Source organism: Argiope bruennichi, chromosome 3, assembly GCF_947563725.1.
Source record: "Argiope bruennichi chromosome 3, qqArgBrue1.1, whole genome shotgun sequence".
Classification (NCBI taxonomy): Eukaryota; Metazoa; Arthropoda; class Arachnida; order Araneae; family Araneidae; genus Argiope; species Argiope bruennichi.
In genome coordinates, this window is record NC_079153.1 from 120,870,416 (window position 1) to 120,894,810 (window position 24,395).

General features: G+C 29.7%; 1 protein-coding gene across 1 annotated transcript in view; it reads left to right on the forward strand.

Annotated features, from left to right (window-relative positions):
• The window catches only part of LOC129963026 (abnormal cell migration protein 10-like), a 191,814-nt gene that overhangs the window by 81,665 nt on the left and 85,754 nt on the right, over window positions 1-24,395 (forward strand). Inside the window, exon 2 of the mRNA XM_056077031.1 lies at window positions 19,059-19,206. Coding sequence (XP_055933006.1) covers window positions 19,059-19,206 — 148 coding nt within the window. The remainder of the gene's footprint in view (window positions 1-19,058; window positions 19,207-24,395) is intronic.

Genomic DNA, 24,395 nt, shown 5'->3' on the forward strand with positions numbered 1-24,395 from the left:
GTAAAATAATCTATATCATATATCTCGCACGACAAATACATTTACCTTCCACCCCTACTGCATTTATGTTTTTGTTTGTTTGTTTTAGAAATAAAAAATGTTTTTGTTTTAGAAATAATGTTCTTTGTAATTCCAAGTGTCATTTTAGTAATCCTTGTTGTAACAAATGATTTTATGGTACGTTTCCATAAATACCATTTATACGCTGCATAAATTAGATAAATTGCTTCTTTTTCATTTTAATTGTCTATCATTAGTTTAATTTCATTTTAGATAAATTGTTTATTTTACACTTTAACTGTCTCTCATTAGTTAATTTATAGAATACCTAGTTATTTCATAGAATAACTAGTTAAAGTGTCAAATGAATAACATATTACACACTTTAACGGACACGATCAGTTATTTCATGGAATAACTAGGTTTCTATGAAATAACTGCATTATATACTTTAACGGTAACATATTGACGGTTTTTATACACCGGATTTGTTAAGAAATTTCTCACGGAGAAATCTTATTTTCATTTGAACAATAGTGATCGCTATTAATCTTTCTCTCTCTTTTGCGACTGCTTGGATATTATAGCTCGGATGGCGTCTTAATCAGATTTTACTCAAAGAATATTACATTTTACAGGTCTAAACAATCTTTTTATATGCACTGTCACTGTTATTAACCTTTATTTATTTATTTTCTATAGTAATGTGATATCTGATGCGTATGGAAATTAAACAAGAAATTAAATATTTGTTTTTTTTATGTTTGAACATGGTATTTAAGGTTCAAAATATTTAAAACATCAGATTATTTTAATCTGAGATTTTATCAGTGAAATGTTTCCATTCAAGTGACCGAAAATGAAATAAAAATTTCTTCATACAAAAAAACTTGCTTAAAAGAAAAGAAAAAAAAAATGGAGACTGAATAATATTAATGATTAATGTTATATTTCAATTTATATACTATGTATATTATTTGGCTAATGATACAAATCACTGAAATGGGTTTAAAAGGAATGGAAAAGGAGAAATTATCAGGTATTCTCTATGTATTAGTTCATCCTGTTTGCATAATAGATTCGAATATTAATAACTTTCCAGATTATTTTAAAATTCTTTCGAACATTCTTTTGCTGTGAGAAATTATACTAGGCTGCTGATTTGTGATTTGTTGCTATTATCGCATGAGGGCAAGGGAAATGCAGTAAAGGAAGACGGACCCGATAACCTATATATTCCTTAAATTGCGTTTCCTGTTATTGATACTGAGCTACTAACGGTTGCCATTTCGATTCTCCTCCAATAGAAACATTTCGCGCTTTTTTTCAATCAAACGGAAAAATAGATTCGTGCGCTCATTTGTTTCACCGGAGAATCATTGCGGATGATTTAGCAAGGTAAGCGTGGATTTTGATATTTTTTTGAATTATTAAAATGAATAAAGAAGTTATAATAAATAAATGATGTTTTTTTAAAAATCTTAAAATTGCCTGATTGAAGTAAAAATTTATAAAAAAGCAAAGTAAACTGTATATTTTCATTAAAATTTTTTTTGGAGAATAAGGCATGTGTTGTAATATAGGTAATGATTTGGTTATTGAATTAATATAATGGCATATTCATAATGTATTTAAAAATGAATTAGTATTTTTAAAACAGCTTCTTTGTCAGCTGTTTATAAAATTGGTGGATTTTTTTTTTTTCCATTTTGGCATCCATGTAGGTTCGGGGGGGGGGATTTTTTCCTTAAATAATTCCTTAAATAATAGGGATTTTCCTTAAATAATAATAATGTTTATATGATTTTTTTTAAATCAATATAAGAATAAAATGATGAATAAAAGGGAAACTATTTAAATATGTATGCAAGTTTTAAAAACAAAAACAAAAAAATTTTGATGTAAATATTAGCATTTAAATACAAAAACTAGGATTGTTCTAGAGGAAATTTTTTTTATAATTCTTCATTTCCTTTTGTTGCTTTACATTTTAACTATCTTAGAGTGTAACTAAGTATCACTTAAAAATTATATTCAAAAATAAAATTTTTGTTTGTAATAAATGAAATTATCTATAAAATTTTGGAATTTTTTCAACAATATTTATATTAAACAATTATAAATCCACTTCTAGAGCATTCAACATCAAATCAATAGTTCATTACATTCAAAATAACATAATGAGAATTAATTATAAATTTCATTAAGATTTCTTGATTTTTTTATGTATTTATTTATTGAGATTTGACGATACTCGTACAATAGAATTATGAAAAAAAAAAAAAAAAAAAACGAAAAAAAAAAAGCTTTCGTTTTTAAAAAAATACATTTAATGTTTTTAAATGCTCCTAAATAAGCATCACTTAGTCAGTAGTTTGCTATAACTGAACTTTTATATGAAATTTTTATATGAATATTTTTATATGAATTTTTATATGAAATATTTTTATATGAAATATTTTTATATGAATTTTGATATTAGCATTTCAGACTCTTACCTTAGATTTAACAATAATTTTCCTATTGTCTGGTTAAAAAAATATTTAAAACTTGTTTTCAGTGTAAGGTATTTTCCATTTTTGTATGCTCAGCTTGTATGAAATTAAATATTAAGTCTAAAAATTCTTTTCGGAATCTTAAGTTATCTCTGACAAAACCTTATTTCGTTTTTCTTTCAACCAACTTTTTTTAAAGATTAAATTTTTCATAAAAATATACATAATTGACACAAAATGCTTTATTTCATTCTATTCTACAGATGTATACAGATTCTGTTAATAATTGTCTGTATAAACTTATTTATGATTTTTTTTATTACTCTTGCTATAAAACTATTTCCAAGTTCAACTCTTTATGATGGAATGCTTACAAATTATTTGAACGAACGCAATTGATCGATATCTTTAATTAAATATTTGTACAATGAAGATCAGTACAATATCTCCGTGTATCGGTTGGTCACATTCCACTTCGATTTAGACAAGATTAGGGCGTGTCGGTCAACACCCTGAAACAACAATAAGTACAAAATAGAACAATAGATGAAAGAAAGCGATCAGGTAACGGAATGTCAGAAGTTACGCGAGCCAGTAGGGAGTAAAAAAAAAAAAAAAAAAAGGACCAAGAAAGAATGAGGGGGGGAAAAAATATGAAGTAGACAATATCAAGAAATCAATATCTCACTCAACTGTTATTGAAAAGTTCGATTCATCACTTTCTCAACGCCGGTCAGTGAGAAATCACGACTCACGATGACTGGATCACGAACCTCACGAAAATGCGAGACACGTGAGAAAAAAAATGTAGCGTTCTGTTTGAAAAAGAAGGGAAAGACCCCGTGATGTAGGTCAAGGTTTTGTTACTTTCATTTTTTTTATTTGGCTCCTTTGGTTTTTTTTAAATGACGCTGCGATCTAAACAAGCCTTTCTTTCCTTTCTTGAAAGAGCTACTGTTCGGTAAAAAAAAATGTCTTGTTTTTGTTATTTTCCGGTAAAGTGTGATCCCTAGAAACATGTTTTAGTTGCATTTTTTTTTCTCAATCATTTTCCCACGGATATTTTACTCGGCGTCAGAGTTCGCGTTTGGTGTTGGATGAGTGACTGGACTCGGTGATCTTATTAGGGCATCTTGTTGGGGATTGGAAAGGAAGCTTTTTGTTTTGTGTGTTATATTACTAAATTATAAACGTACGCCTTAAAAATTTTTTTGAAAAAAGCAGTATTATAACATTGATAAATATTCTTTAGATAAATGTAGCCTGAATTATATGTCATCCTTCAAACTGGAAAAGGTCCAGAAAAAAATTTTTTAACTGGGAAAGGTCTGTTGCTTTTTTTAAGTTAATTTATCCGCTTATATTAAAATCTCATTATTGACCGAAAATCACAATTTTTTTTTTTTAAGTATACGACTAAGTTCCAAGTTTGATATTAATATATTAAAATATATAAATATATTGATAATAATTGTAATTATTGATAATAATATATTAATAATAATAATAATAATAAACCGATCAAGTATTTTAATATATTTAATATATTAAATACATATAATTAATACATATTTCATGTATGAATGAAACATGAAATTTGTGAAATAAATACATTATTAATGTGCAAAATGAAAATTTTTTTTTTATTGTTATACCAGATAAGGTTAGTATTTTTATCTCATTAAAATTTTCTGTTGAACTATATTTTTAACAATATTAAGAAAGAGGCATTATGAATATTGGTGATTTTTATGACTTAAAAATGTGTGGAAAATTTTCATCAATTAGAAGTTTAAATTGACTTAAAACGAAAATTTTACTTTAAAAATAACAATTTGATGACGATTTTGTAAGGAGAATCTGGATTTGAGCCTTTAATTTTCATTCCATGACAGAGCTGGAAATATAAAGGCATAATTTAGAAAATATGACATAATAATGGTATGTATAATAAATTTTTGGTATTGAGAAAATTTGTTAGGGAAATCAAAAAAAAAAAAAAAAAAAAGAGAGAGAGAGAGAGAGAAAATTGAGAGAATGAGCATAATATCATTTTAAATGTTTTTGCAGAATAAATTGGTTAAAAGATATACTTTTGAATTTATTAAGATGATTTTTCGAAATATGCTGACGTAAGGTAGTAGACTATATTGAATAATTTAGTAACAATTATAGGTCATATAAAAATATTTTTGTAGATTATACATGTTTTGATAGATTTCTTCTTTATTTTTAATCGATTGGAGATAATTAGCAATTATTGCTTATAAAATTGCTCTTTATTATTTCGTCTTTTGTTCGCCATCCTTTCATATCTCACATTTTGTTCGAATAAGCTAAATAAGAGTTCCCTCTCATTCAAGAGATATTTATTATGAAATAAATTCTTGTAAATTTATGAAACAAGAGAAACATTTGTGCATAATTTCAATTATTGAATTTATTATAATTTTATTTTATCGATTCAAAAGTTGCCAAGAAAGTTAATAAAACTTACGAAGCTTATTAAATTAAAAAGAGTGTGTAATTTTATTATTACTCTTTCTTATATTTATTTATTTTTGAAGAGGTGCAAATGAATGTTCCAAAAATGTAATAAAGATCTCCAAATTCATGATGCGAATTTTTTATTTCATGCTTTTAAAATTTAAATTTGTTAAATAAATTAATAATTTTTTTATTTCAAGCTTTTGAAATTTAAATATTCAATTACATAAATGTAATATCAACGATGGATTTCCGATTACGCAGATTAGGCAGCTGCCTAGAATCTTTGGATTGTAGAGAAAACGCGAATAGGCCAAGTGATTGTTGCGATTATTTTATTTTCCATATAAATAAATTTTTTGGTGCAAATTTTATGACTTAAAAAAATAGTAGGATAATACTAACACTTCATCAAGTACAGGGTGCTCATTAATTATTGTCGGGATTCCCGTACCTCATAACTTTCGAATAAAAAATATTACGCAAAAATCGATTACGTATTCGTAAATTACAACTCAAAGAATTTTATGAATGATATTAAAGTGTAAAGCTTGCACAATTTGCACTTTGAAGGTATTCAGCTGAAGGCAATTCTTTGAGTTGTACTTTACGTATTCATAATTCTTTGAATTGTAATTTACGTATTCATAATTCTTTGAATTGTAATTTACGTATTCATAATTCTTTGAATTGTAATTTACGTATTCATAATTCTTTGAGTTGTAATTTACGTATTCATAATTCTTTGAGTTGTAATTTACGTATTCATAATTCTTTGAGTTGTAATTTACGAATACATAATCGCCTTCAACTGAATGCTTACAAAGTGCAAATTGTGCAAGCTTTACACTTTAATATCATTCATAAAATTCTTTGAGTTGTAATTTACGAATACGTAATCGGTTTTTGCGTAATATTTTTTATTCGAAAGTTATGAGGTACGGAAACCCCGACAATAATTAATGAACACCCTGTATAATTGGTGTATCATCCATGTCTGTTTCGTTACATTCATTTAGTTATTACAGTGTTTATAAGCATCATGCGTCTGCTTAAATAAAATAACATACAAATATGAATGACCTGCAACCATGAGTCATAATAAATAAATTAAAAAAATACATATTCATAAAGTTGCTGAAATTAAAAAAATAACAATAAAAATAAATCTGAACATTTCAGTTGTTAAAAATGTGAAGTATGAAACTGAAGTGGGCAATTAAAAAAAGAACCGCATAACGTGCACTCATAAGGACCGCAAAATAGTTAAATTCACCTGTATGTAATATTGCTTTTAGGATATAGACGGACATAAAAAAACAGTCGCAATATGATGCACAGAATGCCCGCGGGTTTCTTTGATGACGCCTGCTGAGATACCAAGAGTTTGAATTGAAAATAAAAGTAAAAAACATGTCCGTAAACACGCAGCCACGCCATTTAGGTCAAGAGGTTCCATGTTCGTATTGCCTCTTTTCGTCATCTGCCAAATCGCTGTCAGGAAATGGCACGTAAAGTGTATTTGTGAGAGGTTGAATTTGCATCTGTCATTTTATGAGGTACTTGTATCTTCAAATGCTAAGTTTACCTTTTGGATTCGACCAATAAATTACATTATGTTCGAGAGGTCAAGCCTAGGTTTGTAATAGCTCTTCCCCTTTGCATTCGGAAGTAATACGCGTAACTTTTGCGATTTTAGTACTCGGAATAAAATAAATAAATAAAATACCTTTTTTGTAGCTTAATGAAACGAAGAATTAATTAACCCCAGAGCGATATTTTATAATTTTTAACATTTTTATGCTCCAAAATAAATATGTGTTAATTTTGATAACTGTAGCTTACATTGTGTGGCTTGTACAGTGCCAACACACGCACACACAATATTAGCACACACGCATACGCACGCGCTCGTACACGCACGCTCACACACACTATTAGTATAGTTTTTTTTTTTTTTTTTTTTTTTTTTTTTTCTCCATTGGGCCGTAGTTTAAGTAAGATTAATGAGAATTTTTTTCAAAGAAAAAAAATTTTTGGAATATTTTTTTTTAAATTTATGAGCAAAATAAAAATGTTCAACATTTAATGAAGAAAAAGGATCGATAGTTTCAATGTAATTTGTTGAATGAACTACCATACCAAGAATGCTAATAATAATTATTCAATAAAAGTTTTCTTTATATGTAACAGATCGCAAAATTCGAATCTTATTGCCATTTTGTTTCAAAAAAGGATCCATTCATTAAAAAAATTTTTTCCTTCGATTTCAAATCAGTTTTCATTTCAAGTGTATATCATGCTTTTTATTTTAGAGGAGAAAAAAGTGATTCATATAGGAAAATTCAGTTATTTTTGTTTAGAATAATGGCAATTTAAATCGGTTCTCAAAGTTGTGTCTATCAATTTTGGAGAATCTGGACTTTCTTACAGGGACATGAAAGATAATAATAAAAAAGTAGCTAAAGTTCTTCTTCCTCTTATAAATTTAAATTATATTTGCTTTTCTTCTTGTTGTACTAAGCTTATTTAGGCAATTGATGCCATAAAATCAAATAATCGAACGAAAGTTTATGTAAAAATTATTTGTGAATAGTTGTGCCCATTTTAAAACCACGAAATGATTTTACGACATAATTTGCGAAAATTTTTTTGATCAACATAATCTCTCTTCAGTATAACTGCAGACCGTTGAAGAATCAAAGTTTTAACCCTTTAAATATTTTAATTAACAGTAACAAATATTTTAATTAACAGTATTTTAATATGCGCTGAACATTTTAGACGCAGGAAAACAATTACAATAGACAAGAAAAGGGATTAAAAAAGGTTTCTGTCCTTTATAATTGAAAATCAAATTGTCAAACATGCTCATCAAGTTTCGAACATCATCTCCAATATTTCGTTTGCCAAGAGTCGGGGGAAAAGAAAAATTAAGTATTCTAACGTCACAAAACTTGACGTATTGCCATTTGATGAAACTAAAGTCCTATCCCACATTCTTAAAAATTTATTCATTGCATTTTAATGAGGCCTAAAATGCCTTGTGTTTACTTTTTATCTGACTTATTTAAAAATTACCGATTTTTTTAATAAAAGTATTAATTGAAATTATATTTAGTGTTTTAGAAAAAACAATCTGAATGATTAATCCGTTTAATTATATTAACGTCCCGTTTGAAAATGCTATTAGGTCCATTTTAGTGGACCTTGTAATTTTGAATTCCAATCAGATTACAAGATGACATTGAGTTGGCTCCTCCTCTCCAAACTTTCACACCACACTAACGGATAGACGTTTGGATCACAGCGACAAATGTAACGTACGCCAGATTCGCATGCACGAGGAATCTTTCATAGTATTGGGTTTCGAATCTGGAGCTCTCCGAACTAGACATCGAAACTTGACTAGGTCATAACCTCTCCCCCCCCCCCAAATCTGCCTGAAGCAGAATGGGGAAAAATTTGAGCACTGATTTAAATAGTCCCCCTTCCCTTCTACTTTAGATTATGCAAAAAGAAATGAGAAATAAAGTTTGCTTTTTATTTATTTATTTTGTTGAAAATTTCGTATGAATACAGAACAGGTTTTACTAAAATTAAGATTCACCATGCACTGTAATAAATCCGTTCTATAGAATTAAACTAACGCAGATTCATTTCCGAATTAACACTATGTAAATAAATCAACATTAGAAACAGTATCAAGTGAAATAATTCAAATTTCTAGATTAGAATTCATTTATTATGTGAAGTCCGTCTCAAAATACCTCTCGTGTTTATTTAAAACCATATACATCAGATTTAAATTAAACTGAGTACTTTGAAAATTCATGTTTGTTTAAATTCTATTCGCTGCTTACATAAATTATATCGTCATTTTTGTATTGGAAAATTATGTTGCTATAATTTCTATATATTTATCCATTTTCATGAATTTATGCATAATATCTTGTGTCAAACAGTAGCAAGTTTTTGGTTTTTAAAAAATACTTAAATATTCTCAAATTATTTCGATATTATATTAAAAATAGGAATTGAAAGTGAAGTTTTCTGCGAATTTTATTATGTAACATTTTTTTGAAATTTGAATTTGCTCTTGTTGGATTTTGAAATATTATATTCACCAAATGTAACTAACTATCTTCTTTAAATAGTTTATCTGAACTATTAATGCAACATATTGATAGATTTATTAATGCTAAGTATAATTATATTTCAATTTTTTTTTCTTTGTGAAGAATACTGTAATTTATTTCATTGAATTGACCGTCAGTCTGCTGCCATATTTTCTGTTCTGGTGAGAAGCAGGTGTGTTTTATGACCTTTGGATAAAAAAGGTGACTGTATCATTAAACCATTTTATCTGGATCGTAAATCATTCAGATAATAGATTAGAAAATTTAGTACCCCCTTAAAATGAACTGGAACCATATTTTTTAACACTTTTTTTGTGTGGAGTTTTAAAATTTATTTTCGACATTAATAAGAAATAAAATTGTATCTTTACTGTATGAAGAAGATCCTGCTTTTTTTGCTGTCTGATATCAAAGCAATGAAAAAGAGTCATTGCAATGAATCCTTTTTAAAAAATATAGTTCAGTGTTTGTTTGTTTTTTCTTTTTTAGTATTTCGGAAGATTTTTTGAGGTTTGGTTAACTGACTTTGCAAGATTTTCTATGGGTTTAGGACTTTTCCGTCTAGACTTATCGATAAGATTTGATTGCTAAAGGTTTTTTTGATTATTTTACTGAGAGAATATTCTATCTCCTTTGTATTATAATCATGCATATGGATTTATAATACATTTTTTAGTGTACGTGGTGTAGAGCAAATGTAATGATCATTAAAAAATTTGCAATCGAAATTTGGACGATTACGATCTCCACGTTTCTCTCTCAGGTCGAAAAACACATTTTTGGAAAATGTTTGTCTGTCTGTCTATGTCAAAAATAACTCACAAACACTTTCTCCTGGATGGTTGAAATCTGGTATACGGACTTCAGACTAAATTTGCAGATTTTTATTAAATTTTGAGTAGCTTCCGCTTAGAAAAAGTCCGTCTGTACAACTGTTCGAATATAAATCAGCGCTATAACTACAAAACGAAGAGAGCTAGATAGATGAAATTCAGTACACAAATTTAACATGTATAGTGTACACACCTGCAACATTTTGGGCCAGATCCAACAAAGGGTTTATTGTCTGTCGATCTGTACTTTCAGAAACTTGTAAACCCGATCATTCAAAAACGCAATGACTTAAACATATCAAATTTGTTGTGGGATTTTGTGCTATAAACTCAGTTTTGTATCATTTTTATTTTTTTTCAGTCGGCTGAGAAAAATGTGTCTAAAAACACAAATTCGATTTTCGGATACTGTTAATGCCTATCTGGGATTAATCGCTAAAATAACTCGCTAAGGATCACGCGATAGATTCAGTTAAAATGCTAAATTCGTGCTTAAGGTTAATATTTCGTAACTGTCGTACGCCACTGCTATGCAATGCGTACTCTGGGATAACCGTTTTATTAGAGAGTATGCGAGAAAGTTTTAGGGAGGCCACCCATCCCACTGGGTTTTTTCCCCCCCTAGGAAGTAGCAAAGTAGAAAAATGTATTTCGCTAAATATTTCTTCAAACATCATGCATTTATTCATAGTAAGTGCAATAAATTACATCTTACCATAATAAAACTTATTTTTCGATGTAAATTATTAGAAACATAGATTTTAATGCCTTTTACTTCAAATTTATCTAAGGTTTCTGAATCAACAGAAAATGTTTGCAGCTGCAATCATAAAATAAGAGAATTAATTGCATTACTTTTATGAAATCATATTTGACACATAGGAAATCGTCAAATTTAATTTATGAATGCATATCAACTTTAAGTAAACAATAACTGGTTTATTTTCAGTTGGTATTAGTTTCCTTCACGAGAAGCGTGCCGTCCATGAGTCTGATTTAAATTGACATAAATAAGACGCATCTTTTATTTGCATGACATGTCCCTTTCTTTAACATAACTTTTTATTTCTAAACGTTGCTCTTGTGTACCTTAAGATGCACCCTTGCACGCGCAGCAAGAATGAAAAGAATACTCCCCATCTCCCTCATGGGCGTTTCTGAATTCTGAACCTGATCGGAAAGAGTGATCTTTTTCTCCGCCATCCCCTCTTCCCTGAAGACGCTGTCCAGCTTATCAGACTCATCTAAGGATGGGTTTCGAGTGGGCGGCGGACTTGGAAGAAGTATACACTTTTGCACGCCACCTACTTTTCTTTTCTTGGCATGAACATCAATTTGGGTGAGAGGGAAAAAACTTCCTACTTTTATTTTCCGCAAGCCCATTAAACTGCTGGTGGGACATTGAGTCAGCTTGCTTGGCAATCCACCCTGACTCCTGCGGTGGCAGAAAAAAATGGCAACAATACAGAACGTGGTTGTTGTTGGTTTCTTCCAGTGGATGTAACTCAGGGGCATTGCCTTGCTGTTTTCAAGGCTTCGTGCCCATTTAGCTTCTTCATGCGTCTTAGTTTTCATTACAATTGTATAATATCATGGATATCGATTTTAGGTCTTGGTGCAGTTATATATTTCTGACACGTAGTCTCTTCTAAAATGACATATGATTTATTTAATCTATACTACTATTATAAATGTGAAAGTTTGGATGGATGGATGGATGGATGTTTGTTAGTCAATCACGCCAGAACGGCTGAACAGAATTGGATGAAATTTAGCTGAGAGATAGCTTATGTCCTATTCCAGACTATAATCTACTATTTATTCCGTTTAATTGAGTGGTTAATTTTTTATTAATTAAAAACTAACTTTCCCGGCAAAAATATCCAAATGAGTAAAGCTTCAGGATTTTTTTTTTTTTTTACCCACGCCAATGAGATTAGGCTTAACATGATTTTGACTATTATTTCAAACGATTCTGTTTATTTTCTTAGTGTTCGATACATTTAAAATTAAATATTGTTAATGAATCGATCTTTCAGATTCATTCTGAAGTACTTTTGAATTAAAATAAAACAGAATAAAGGAAATTAAAAATTTATGATCTATATTGCGTTACCCCAACTGGCGTAGAAAATTCATACATTTGTGTTGCCCCAATTGGCGTTGAAAATTCACGCATGCGCAGGAGTAACAAAAGATAAAGCCATTGATGCTATAAATTCCAATCTATTTCCACGTGTACGAAGTCGCGGGTAAAAGCTAGTGAAATGTAAAAGTTTATAGATCTTTGTATAGCACTTTGTATTTTAATGTAAATGAATAAATGATTTGATTTAATAGTATAATTCCGTTTCTTTTATTTGTTAAAATGAATGCGCTGCATAGTTTAAGCGGTTACTGGGGCGGAAAAATTCATAAGCCTATGTGGCAAAATTTATTATTATGATAACTCAAATAATATGATTTGTATCGAGCATCATTATGGAAATGAATGTTAGGATGGGAGATCTTTACTTCAAAGATATTTTCTTCGTGCAATGTAATAGGCGAAAGATACCGATCTTATGTGTTGGTTATCATATAAGGAAAGATTTACGATCTGAATATGCTGTAAACATATGCATCATGCATTCATTGATGAATATGCTGTAATGCTTCATCAATGAAAACTACAATTTCATTAATTCATTAACACGATGATAGTTCCTTTATTTCGCTAACAAGTTAGTAGTTAAAAATAGAAATTATTATTATTTTTTAAAAAAAGATAAAAATTGTCATCTTATTATCTCTGACATTAGGAAGAAAGCATTTTTAAAACCCATAGTTATTCTTTTGCCGGCGTCCTTGCTTAGGGGTAGCGTATCTTCCCCTTGATCTGGGCGTCCCGGGTTCGAATCCCGGTTCGGGCATGGTTGTTCTTCATCTGTGTTCTATCTGTGAGGTGTGTGAATGTCCCCCCCCCCTGTAAAAAGGGGTTGTGCAAGCGAATGTGTGAGTTTCATCTTCATATGAGCTAGAAGTCAGACTTCTGCCCTCGGGTGCTTGGGGGTCTTTACCCTCAGAAGCTACTGCATCCCTTTTCCGTGGTAACGCGGACATGACATCATCATCATCAGTTATTCTTTTAGAAATCCGTAATCCATTTTTCATTCTTTTCATTAAGTCAAAATTAAGGTAATTTCCTTAAATTGTGAGGAAAACAAATACACGGTTCTTTTTAAATCCATCCTCTTAAAATTTTAGCTATGTTTCCAGTGAATCAAAATAAGTTTTTTATTTCGATTATTGGAATAGAAGAGGAAAACTCTTTCGTTAAATTATATAATCGTCTTATTTCAGTATAAGGCTCACAAACCTATTTTTCAAGAGAAAGTTCTAGAAGTGAAAATGAAAATAGGGTAAGAGTAAATGCATTTCCTTGTGGCGTTTTTCCTTCATTAGTGTGAGGGGGATTCCAACACTTCCATTAGATCAAAGTGTGTTTAGTCACTCATCGCTGTGGTTGCTGACTATTTGATGCAAATGGACCGTGACAAATGAAGAATTTGAATGACTGTTCCGAACATTTGTGGGATTTTGTCGTTTTCTAGCGTTGAGGTTTGAGTTTGCGTAATGTTACACCTGAATTGTTTACAGTCGATGGCACTGCTGATCATTTTTGCCTTGCATGTAACTGTTTAATGTCTTTATTGAATAAGGCTTATTTTGGCATTGAATTTATTAATGCACACACAAAAAAATTTCATAGCTTTCTCAATTATAGTAAATGCTGTTTTGATTTCTTTTATTTAAAATGATTTGCTAATTCAGAAGCTATTTATAATTTTCATTAAAAAATGGCTCGCTTATATTAAAATTTTCAAACATTTTACAAATTAAATCAATTTTCAACTATAAATAGTAAAACAACTTAACCATTTATTTATTATGCAAGAACATGATGCTGTTTTGGTTTGGGGTTTTTGAAGCTTGAAAATGATTTATCGCTTTTGAGAGATTAATTTTTTCCGTTTAGGGTTGTTAGAAAATGATAAAGAAGGTTGTCACATTTGGTGACTTATCGCCAACAAAAATTACAAACTTGGAGCGAATTTCCGCTATTTACCCGATTCTCCTGTCTGGCCAATGAAAGGTTGGGTCAGAAGAAGTTATCGTTCAACGAAGCACAGACAAGAAAATGGGAATGTGCGCGAAACAGCAAGAAGAAGTATAGAAATTTATATATATATATATATTTTTAATTTCAGTTTTTCTAGCTGACAAAAAAAGTTTTGGAACTCGAACGATTTTGAGACGGAGGGGGGGGGGGATAAAACCCATGCGCTTTTCTAAATATCGTGACTATCGTAATCTCATAGTCACGTGATTGTTCAAAACCGGTTTAAACTAGTTTTTCCGGGGGGGGGAATTCTAGTTCCGAGAAAAAATTTTAGAACTCGATTGATTTTGAGATGGTCAAAAACCATCGATTTTCTAAATATTGGTGATTGTGAAACATGAGTCATGTGAAAACATGATGTTTTTCTCTCTGATTGATATACCACGTGACTTTAAAAAATAATGTTCTCTCATGACAACTTAAAATTTGCGATAGCAGATTTCTGCAGGGTTTTTTTTCCTTCCCCTTCTTGTACATTTCGTATGCAAGAAAATAAAAATAATTTCTTAATTTTAGCTGCAAGTGCACATAAAAATATATATATATATTTAACATTATTTATTTATTTCATCTAGGCTTTAGTAATTGGATGTCCTCGATGAAATATTTCGTGAAAATCGTTTCTTTATTAATTGCTGTTCTTTATGATTATACATATTATGATAAATTCCATTATATATGGGCTTTATTTTCAAAAGATTCCATCGTTATCTTTATATAAGCATTAAGTATCACTTTGTTGCTTTTTGAAAGAGCTGTTTATTTATGAAGTTGTGATATCAGCGTAAAGCGCGTGTCATTCATTCTAACGCTATTTCTAGCGGCGGATTATTTATTTATCATTTTAATTCTGACACGTTCCATCCCACTTCTTGTTTTTTGCCATAACGGGCCGAAGGATAAGGATCGTACTTTGATGTGCCTCCGCAACTGCTTGACGTCTCCTGCGAAGGATGGTCAGGGGGACTCTCGGATACTCGGTGGCGCCGAGGCAGAAGAAAAAAAGAATCATAAATAACGGCCACTTCATGGAATTGCATAAGGAACTCTTTATGCGGCTATCTCGGAAGCTCAGTGTTGTGAAAGGGAAGTCCTTGGAGCTCTACCTTCGTTCATGCACGTGACCCCCTACGAATTCCAAACCTATCTAAAGGACTAATTTGTACATAATTCATGTATGGGATTCCAGCGTCCAATTCTTATAGTATGTCCTGATGAAATGTCCGTTTTAAATTCTGTGCTCTTCATTTCTGAACTGGTTAGATTTTCCATTGAATTTTTCAACCATTATGCGCCTCAGTCTTAATTAACACTGCATTTAAATAAGTCCTACACAAGTATTAGATAGGAAATCTAATCTAATGGGTCTAACTTTAAGATTTTTGAACACAATGTATTTTTTAATATGATAGTTTTCAGGCCTAGTATCCTAACTGTGTGTTGTGAAAATCATAACACATAGAATTAACATTTTGTTGGAACGGTATTATCAAATTTAATATATTTCTTGATTAGTAGGTACTCATTAAGAAAGGAAGTTTTAAAATTGTAATTAGATTTAAATTAATCAAATTGAATCGAAATTTTAACTTCCTGAATAACTTTAGAGTATATTATAGGACAATGCGTTTTTTGAAGCTCTTTAAAATTAAAAATATTAGGTTTTCAGTAATTGCAATTTTATTTCTGAACATTTTTTTTTTATTTTAATAAATTAATTGCGTTTTTTGCTTAATTGATTGAATTGATTATTTAAAATTAATTTTAACTTTTGAACTTGACTTTGACTTGAACTTTGAACTTGAATTCGGAATAGTCTTATTGCTTCAAAAAATCCTTTATCCCATTTATTGCTTTTGAATAACATTAATATAATGGTTTTGGGTTGAATAATAATTTATGAGCACTTTTCGAATACATTTTTTATTAATTTTTTTTTCCTTTTTTTGTATATTTTTCGAATACATTTTTTTAATTTTAGTTTTTTTAATTCAAAAATTCCTATAGCAGTTTGACGTAGAATTTTGTTCATTCTCACTCGCTTCTCCTCTTTTTTTAAATCGTGAAAACAAATGGTGGATAGTAATTTTAAGGCATTGTTTCTTCAACATATATCAATCTCGGTAGTAGCTCCCACTATCTTAATACTTCGATTAGATTATGGTTAGCAAATGGTTCCGAAAATCGTCCAGTTTTATTCACTATATATATCATTTTAATCATTTTAAAACAACTGAAATACATTATTTTAACATTGACATTAAATTCTCTTTCAAATAATGTGCTTTATTTATGAAATTATTTTTAATTAAAAACTTTAATTAATGTGTTAAATAATAATTCATGTTTTTTCCCCTTTTCTTTGGATATAAGCAGAATTTCAGTTTTGCATTTTTTTTTTCTTCTCTGAATTGCAAAATATAGATGTTCTTACGAATATTAATATTATCAAATCGGATGTCTGCGATAAATGAAACAATTCCATAAAACCATCATGCTAGTATGTTTCGAACGAGAATTTCGAATTTCCTATCTTCCTTTTTTTATTTCTTGTTTATTTTCAGCTGACTTTTAATGATATGCGCTGGGAAAACACAATACCGATTTTCTATGAAAATTACGGCAGCAAATTGGAAAATATTTCACTTTTTTATTCCAACAGTATCATAACAAAAAGCACTAAAACTGGATTTACTTTAGAAATATTTTTGTCTTTTTAAAAAAATTCTGTTTGAACATTTCATAACTAACTTCCCTGTTCAGTTTATTGTACTTTACATCCTGTAATATCATTTGTTTTAAAAATAAAAAGGATTTTTATTCTGTTCTATTGCGCAACCTATAACTCTAGTTTCATCTTTTTTTTTATCACAATAATATAATAAAATTAACTATCAAATATTTTATAAACAATTACTTATTATTATTATTTTATATCAAAGTAATCCTTATGTCTAGCATGGTGCAAGCAGTTTTGTTAAGTAACACGAACTTTTTTTTTTCCATGAAACTAAATATTTTGTTTAACAAGCAAACAAAAACAACGCTTCGTCGTCCAGAATCTACATTCATAAATTTTTCCAATTCAAACGCACATAAATTTATTTTCAACGTGAAGAATTTATTCTCAGAGAAATAATTTTCCCAAAAAAAAGGGGAAAATGTGGTGGTGTCAGCAAAGTTTTTTGAAAATAATGCGTTTCTTCTGTTTCGAAATGATTATCTGGAAGAGGCAGAATAAATTTCCATTTAGGACTTTCCATAATTCAGGGGCTCGGTACACCTGAAGTTTGAAAACAATTGTTCGCCCGGGGAATTCTCTGGCAAAACAAAGTTCTTGGCAGTTATTGGATGGTATTTGCCACCAGCATCGTTAATAACTCAAGACACTTTCTCCTCTTTTCCTGGGGGATTATTATATCTCAATAAAGTAGCGCAGCTTCTAATAACAATGGGAGGAAGGAAGACAGCTAAGAAACCATGGACTTATGAGCCATTAAATGTTAATTTATAGATCCTCCTGGGTATCCAGGGGAATGGATGGCGGTGCTTTCCCCCCTCCTTTTCTCTGTGGTGATTTCGGTTTGTGTAAGTGACATTTTTATAGAGCCGTTTTGTTGGGGGTGTCGGCACGTCCGGGACGGTTGTTCTGGAAAAGAAGCAATCTCGACAAGTGAGGTTGGAGAACTTATAATTTCGGCTATAAATCAAGAGTTATGACCATTGCCGTCTCGCAAATGAACAGCTTAGAACAGTTTCAAATGATGCAAATGGATTTTCATTGATGAGGGCTTTGCTTTTCGAGGCCATTGCATTTCAGTTGCTTGCGCACAGTTTATTGGATTTTAATTGATGGTGGTATTGTCATGGCTTGAAGCAAGTGGGTATTAAAGACAATATTTGTTGCATCGTTAAAATGGAATGATTAAATTGGTATTAATTAGTTGCTCTGTGCTACAAGGCCCCACTGAATTCAGAGAGTGCCAAATAAAAAAAAAATCGATTAAACTGCACATAATTTGAATTTTGAATTAAGTATTATAATTTTTAATATCATTATACATCACAACTGATTATGAATACGGAATAAATTGTGGCATATATTTTTCATTTCAACTTACTTATGCTTTTCTAAATCTTCCCATATTTTCTTACCTCCTTCGGAATTCTTCTAATTCTACTGTATTGTGTTAATTGTTGGCAAGATTAAGGCCAATTTTTCCAAAACTACTTTCAGTTAGATACTTGAGGGGGGGAAACGCTTATTGAAAATGGCTATAAAAAATAAAGGATGGAAAAAATTAGTTTTTAAAAGTATTTGTCGTGAGTGCAACATCAGTTTACTGTTGCATAAACAAGTATATTTCGTAACATGTTTTTAATTTGCGGATTACCTGGAATTACCTGTTTTTATTCATCACTTTTGTTCATCCATCTGCTTTAAAATTTGCTTCGCTTTTTTTTATTATTATTCTGAGCCTTTTTTTTTAGTAATTTTTTTGTACTAAACTCAACACGATTAGAATTAATGATTTTTAAAAAAAAATTTCCCCTTTCGTCTTTGAGTGAATGATAACCTAATTTTCTGAATTTCTATTCATTTTATCTTTCGGGTGTTTTTGTAACACAAGGTATAAATATTTAGCTTATATAAATTAAAACAGATGTTTTACCACATAAAATATAAACATTTAATTTATATAATCTAAAGCAGATGTTTTACTACATAAAATATAAATAATTTTATGTATCATAAATATATTTTTAATAAATGTATTTGATATATATATATCAGTTATATGCTTATCAGTTTGATATATATATCAGTTATACTTTTAAATCAAAGTCACAAAGAATTTAATTTTTCTTTTTTAAAATGGATGTTTTGCCACGCAACATCAAAAATGGGACAGCTAATTTTTTTTTCTTTTTTCTTTGGCAGGTCTTCGTGCAGCACTCTCGATGACAGCACGTACAGCAGCACGAGTGAAGGCGAGGAATACGACACCGATCGAGAGACGGTCGAGGCCGAGGACGACCCTAACAAGTTGCTGGGGACATGGCTGGGACAGCTGCAGCAGATGGAGAGGGTAAGTACTAAAAAAAAAAATAATAATAATAAACTTACATTCTTCATTGAATGTGAAGTTATTTTTAGGTCACTGATAAGGCAATATGCAGGCTAAACGTGACCATTCCATTCATTTATTTGGTCGTAGAATGTCACATATCAGTCTTTAAGGTTCATCTTCTTTTACTTTATGGATATTGTTGATTTTTGTAGTTAACAAAATTTGAAAAAGTGGTGAAAAAATTAGAACATTCTCAGTTTATGATTTGCAACAGGAGACTGCTACTTATATTTATTTTTATTTATGATACGAATAACAAAGATTATTTGAAAAGTGGTGTTATTCAAATTAAACGTTCTTGTGAAACACTAATAAAATGAAATCTCTAAATAACGCGCGAGTTTATGTTTTGCATTCGGATATTTACGAATAATCCCATACAGTGCTTTAATAAAAAAAAATCTTTGTTTCTTTTCTTTCTTTCGTTTTTTTTTCTCTAATTACACCATTTTTTTTGTATTGTCTTTTCGATTAGTGAAAATTTGATGGATTTATTGAAATTTTTCCTAATTTTTATATCGAATTATACGGTTGTGAATATTTAATTTTAGTTTAGAAATTTTGAAACTAGATGCTTCGATGCTGCTAAGTAGATAACCATCGTTCGTAGTTGCATCAGTAAACGATTGTTTTGCGGATTTGTAATTTTTGTGTTAAGCATTTAAAAGCACGTGCATTGTTATTTATTACAATCGTTTCATATCCATCATTAAATTTTGCTAATTGAAAATTTCCTTAAATTCAAATACTATATCAAGCCAAACTTATCAATGCATTTTATGAAAAATAGTTTTTATTATTACGATTTAAATAAAATCGTTCTCTGAATTATCTCTGTACATCTAATTAATTCATTTGAAACATGTTTTATTGAAGAAATATGCAACTAATATTAATGAAACGTGCATACAATTCTTCAATTATATTCAAATTACAGTGTTAGTTGTCGCTCAAAATCTATTTTATCACATATTTGCTGAAATATGTAATAAACTTAATCTACTTTATCTGTTAGTTAAACAAAACAACTCTTATACTCTTGATGTTGTGATTGCGCCTTTATATAAATCGATATAAAGGGAATTGTTTGAAATAACATTTAATCTGTAATGAAACATTAAAAATTTTAAGGCATGTACATAAATATTTCTGTTACTGCCGAGACTCACTAATAGTTCCTAATCAAAGAGTTCTTTCAATTTTAAGTATTGCCCGTCAGTCGTTTGTCATCAAATAAAGTGGTTAGATAGTCTCATTTCCTGTACGTGTTTATGTTACTAGTGTTAAATCCGTATTGTCGAGACTATCAAGGTTAAGATGAGGCGAAGTCTGTAGTATTAAGAGCTATTAGAAGATTCAAATTAAAAAGCATATTAAAATAAATTAAATAAAACTTATCTATAGGAAACATTTAAAGGGAAATTTTTTTTAATTTGGTATTCATAAGATATTCTTTTTGCTTTCTGTAGGTAATTTGTAAATAAATTTATGAAGTGATATTTTAATGCGATCTAAATTTATAAGTCTTTATTTCTTTTCAAAGCCTTTATATTTTGAATTTCATAAAAATTAAATATGATTGAAATGTATTGCATGCATTCTTTGCTAATTTCCAATTAAATAAAGTTCTTATGTTTGCAAAATGCAATCGAAGATTTTTTTTTAAGATCTTCTCTGATTAATTCGGAGATCATTTGAATTTATTTCATATGATTTTTCTTTTCCCAGAATATTTCTATTAGAAAATCATTAACAATTATTGAGTTCTAAATTCTATTTATTTATACGAGGAATCAAGATTTTCAAATTAAATCAAATTAAAAATTTATGGACCTGACGCTATTAATTCTTAATGGAACACTTAAGAAATCAGTTATAGTATCAAATACAATGGATTATATTTCTTTATTTGCTTTCATTTCCAAATTTGCAAATTTTTTTTTCAGTGTCATTGAAATTGCATAGTTTAGCAAATGTCATAGTGATTACATTTTACTTCAGAATTACAAATTTATAAAATTATTTAGGTTCGGTCATCTAAATTAGAGACAGTATCCATCATTTTAAAACCATTTACCATTTAAAAAAATTTTTTGGTTGTTGTATTCGTTACTCTGAAAAGATTTTACGGTTTTATCGATTGTCTAGTATAATATATATTTGATTAAATTTAATTAGTTCATATTGATTAGAAGTTTCATGTAACTATGAAAATAACCGAAACACTCCTTTAAAAATATAGCGTACCATTTTTATTATTTATTAACGTTTTCGCTTGTCTTACTTCGTGTCAGATTTATCCGCTTTGTAAAATGAATGCACAGTGCTTACCAAAACAACATTCAGTCTTGATCCCTATTTCCTCTTAAATCCCACGTGAACGCGGCGCCACTCGTTGAGTTAAGTCAGTGCTAGCTATTACTTAATCGGCGGGTCCTTGTCCAAAAATAGCACTGAACAAGTCTGCGTGACATAAGGAAAATCATCACTTCTATAAATTGCCCTCCATAGCAGAAGTACGAGTGTTTCCGGCGACTTGTGACGTCGTCCCAGCTCCTTTAGTAACTATTTCATTCACAGCCAACTCTTTCTTTCTTTCTAATTCTCTTTTTGTTTCGCATGGCCCAAATTTTACGGAGGTTCTGTTGACGTTGGCCCAAAGTGCATTTCCTTTCTTTGAATGACGGGAAATACACTCACAAGCAGAGCACCCATTCTTGCTCTCCAGTAAGTCAAATTTTCTAATTAAGATTCTGATGCTCCTTCATACTTCCGATATTTTATCTGATACAACAATAAATATGATTTATCTGTACTTTCTCGTATATGAGTTGAATAAAGTATTGTAATTGTCAAAAGTTCGACCTCAAGGTTTTGACTAATCTCTACGTTTTGTACTTTTTTGAGTCCTAAAAATACATTTTTGGAATTATGTCGCTCTGGTAGTTAATACAACTTAAAGATCCAATCTAAATTAGATGGATGGAATTCCGTTTAAGCTCTTGGTAACTAAACATGTTAACTAAAAGGAAAAATTAGATAAAAACACTAATTCAGCATTTAACGCTTTCAAGGTCCGTGGGAAGTATGCTTCCCACCAAATTTTTCAATCTTTGTATGAAATTATGTAGGTTGGCATAAGTTCTGACACATTTTTTTAGTAAGTCAGAAACTTAGAGGCTTCAGTTCTTTATCTCAGACAAAATGACGTGTCTTGATTTGTTACTTAATTATTAATTAACCAAATTTATTAATGAATCAAATTGAATTTATCTAATAAGCTAAATGAATTCCTTTTCTTATTCTAATTTCAAGCCTAAAAATATTTTAACAAAATATAACTAGAAAAAAACGGCCCTTTAAAGGGTTAAAATATCCATATCAAATTTTCATTCATGTCTGTCCAGGGGTGGACTGTTTGTCAATTTGTATTTGTGCATACATATGAACACGATAACGTCGTAACGACTTAAATAAAGGAAATTTGGTCTTGAATCTTGTTACTAAAATTGTAATGTAATTCTATTTGATTTTGTTTTCAATCGGTGAAAAAAAAAACAATCAAAATGTTTTTACTAGATTGCGAAATACAAAATTTTCATGATTGAGACTCTTAAATTAAAAAGCTGAGCTCTTGAGACACTCACAGCTTTTGCCTATGGATGAAAGGAGTGAATGACATATTTTTCAGAGAATATGTGCGAAAGACTCGGAGAGATTCATTCACGTTGTTTTTATGGCCAAAGAAAGTATTTATCGAAATTTATTGTAAGGGTGAAAGCTTGACATTTTTTCAAAATGATAAAATGCCTTTTTTTTTTTTCAAATTGGAAACTATTAAAACATTTGCATCTATTCTCATTCAAATGGAAAAAAGATGTTTCTAATTTGAAGTATTTGTTTCCCTCTTTAATTTTAACATGTGAAAGCAATACACCTATGTAACAAATTCAGCCATTAAGAAATCAGAATTTTCACTTGTTACAATTTCTTTATTGAAATTGGAAGTTATCTTTATTCTACGTTCTTTATCTTCCGTATTAGACACCTCCACCACCACCAGAAAATGATTGTGCTTCTGTTCAATATATATTCATTTGCTCTTCCATTTGTTATCTCATCAATTTGTGAAGAATTTTAGAGAATTTCCTTTTTTTTATTATATAATCATTATTTTATAAAATCAAAATTATATATATTAATAATTTTATAATTTTTTTCAACATACCATTTTTTTAAATTTAAAATGATTAAGTCAATATTGTCTTTGTATCTTTACTATCTTTTGCGTCCCATTAATTTTCTCAATAATAATGAACTTCAGATAACTTAATAGATTTAAAGATTTCATGCCGGCGTCCTGGCATAGGGGTAGCGCTTCTTTCCCGTGATCTGGGCGTCCCGGGTTCGAGTCCCGGTTTGGGCATGGTTGTTCTTCCGTTGTTCTATCTATGAGATGTGTGAATGTGCCCTCCTGTAAAAAAGGGTTGTGCAAGCGAATGAGTGATGTGTGAGTAGCAAAGTCGTACTCTTGGCCTTAGTTGGCGCTACTAAAAAAAACAAGAGACGCTCCCCCACCGGCTTAAATCGCTGTCTTCGTAACAGTGGGCTTGTCCATGGCAAATGCCATAAGAAACAACAACAATATTTCCCTCTTTAATTTTAACATGTGAAAGCAATACATCTGTGTAACAAATTCAGCCATTAAGAAATCAGAATTTTCACTTGTTACAATTTCTTTATTGAAATTTGAAGTCATCATTTAGTCCTTTATTCCCTGTTCTTTATCTTCCATATCAGACCCGTCCATCACCACCATCAGAAAATGACTGTATTTCTGTTCAATATATATTCATTTGCTCTTCCATTTGTTATCTCATCAATTTGGGAAGGATTTTAGAGATTTTACATTTTTTTTATTATATAATCATTATTTTATAAAATCGAAATTATATATATTAATAATTTTATAATTTTTTGAACATATAATTTTTAAAATTTTAAATGATCAAATCTATATTGTCTTTGCATCTTTACTATCTTTTGCATCCCATTAATTTTCTCAATAATAATGAACTTCAGATAACTTAATAGATTTAAAGATTTCATATAATTGTATAGATCGCTCAATCAAAGCAAATTATGGA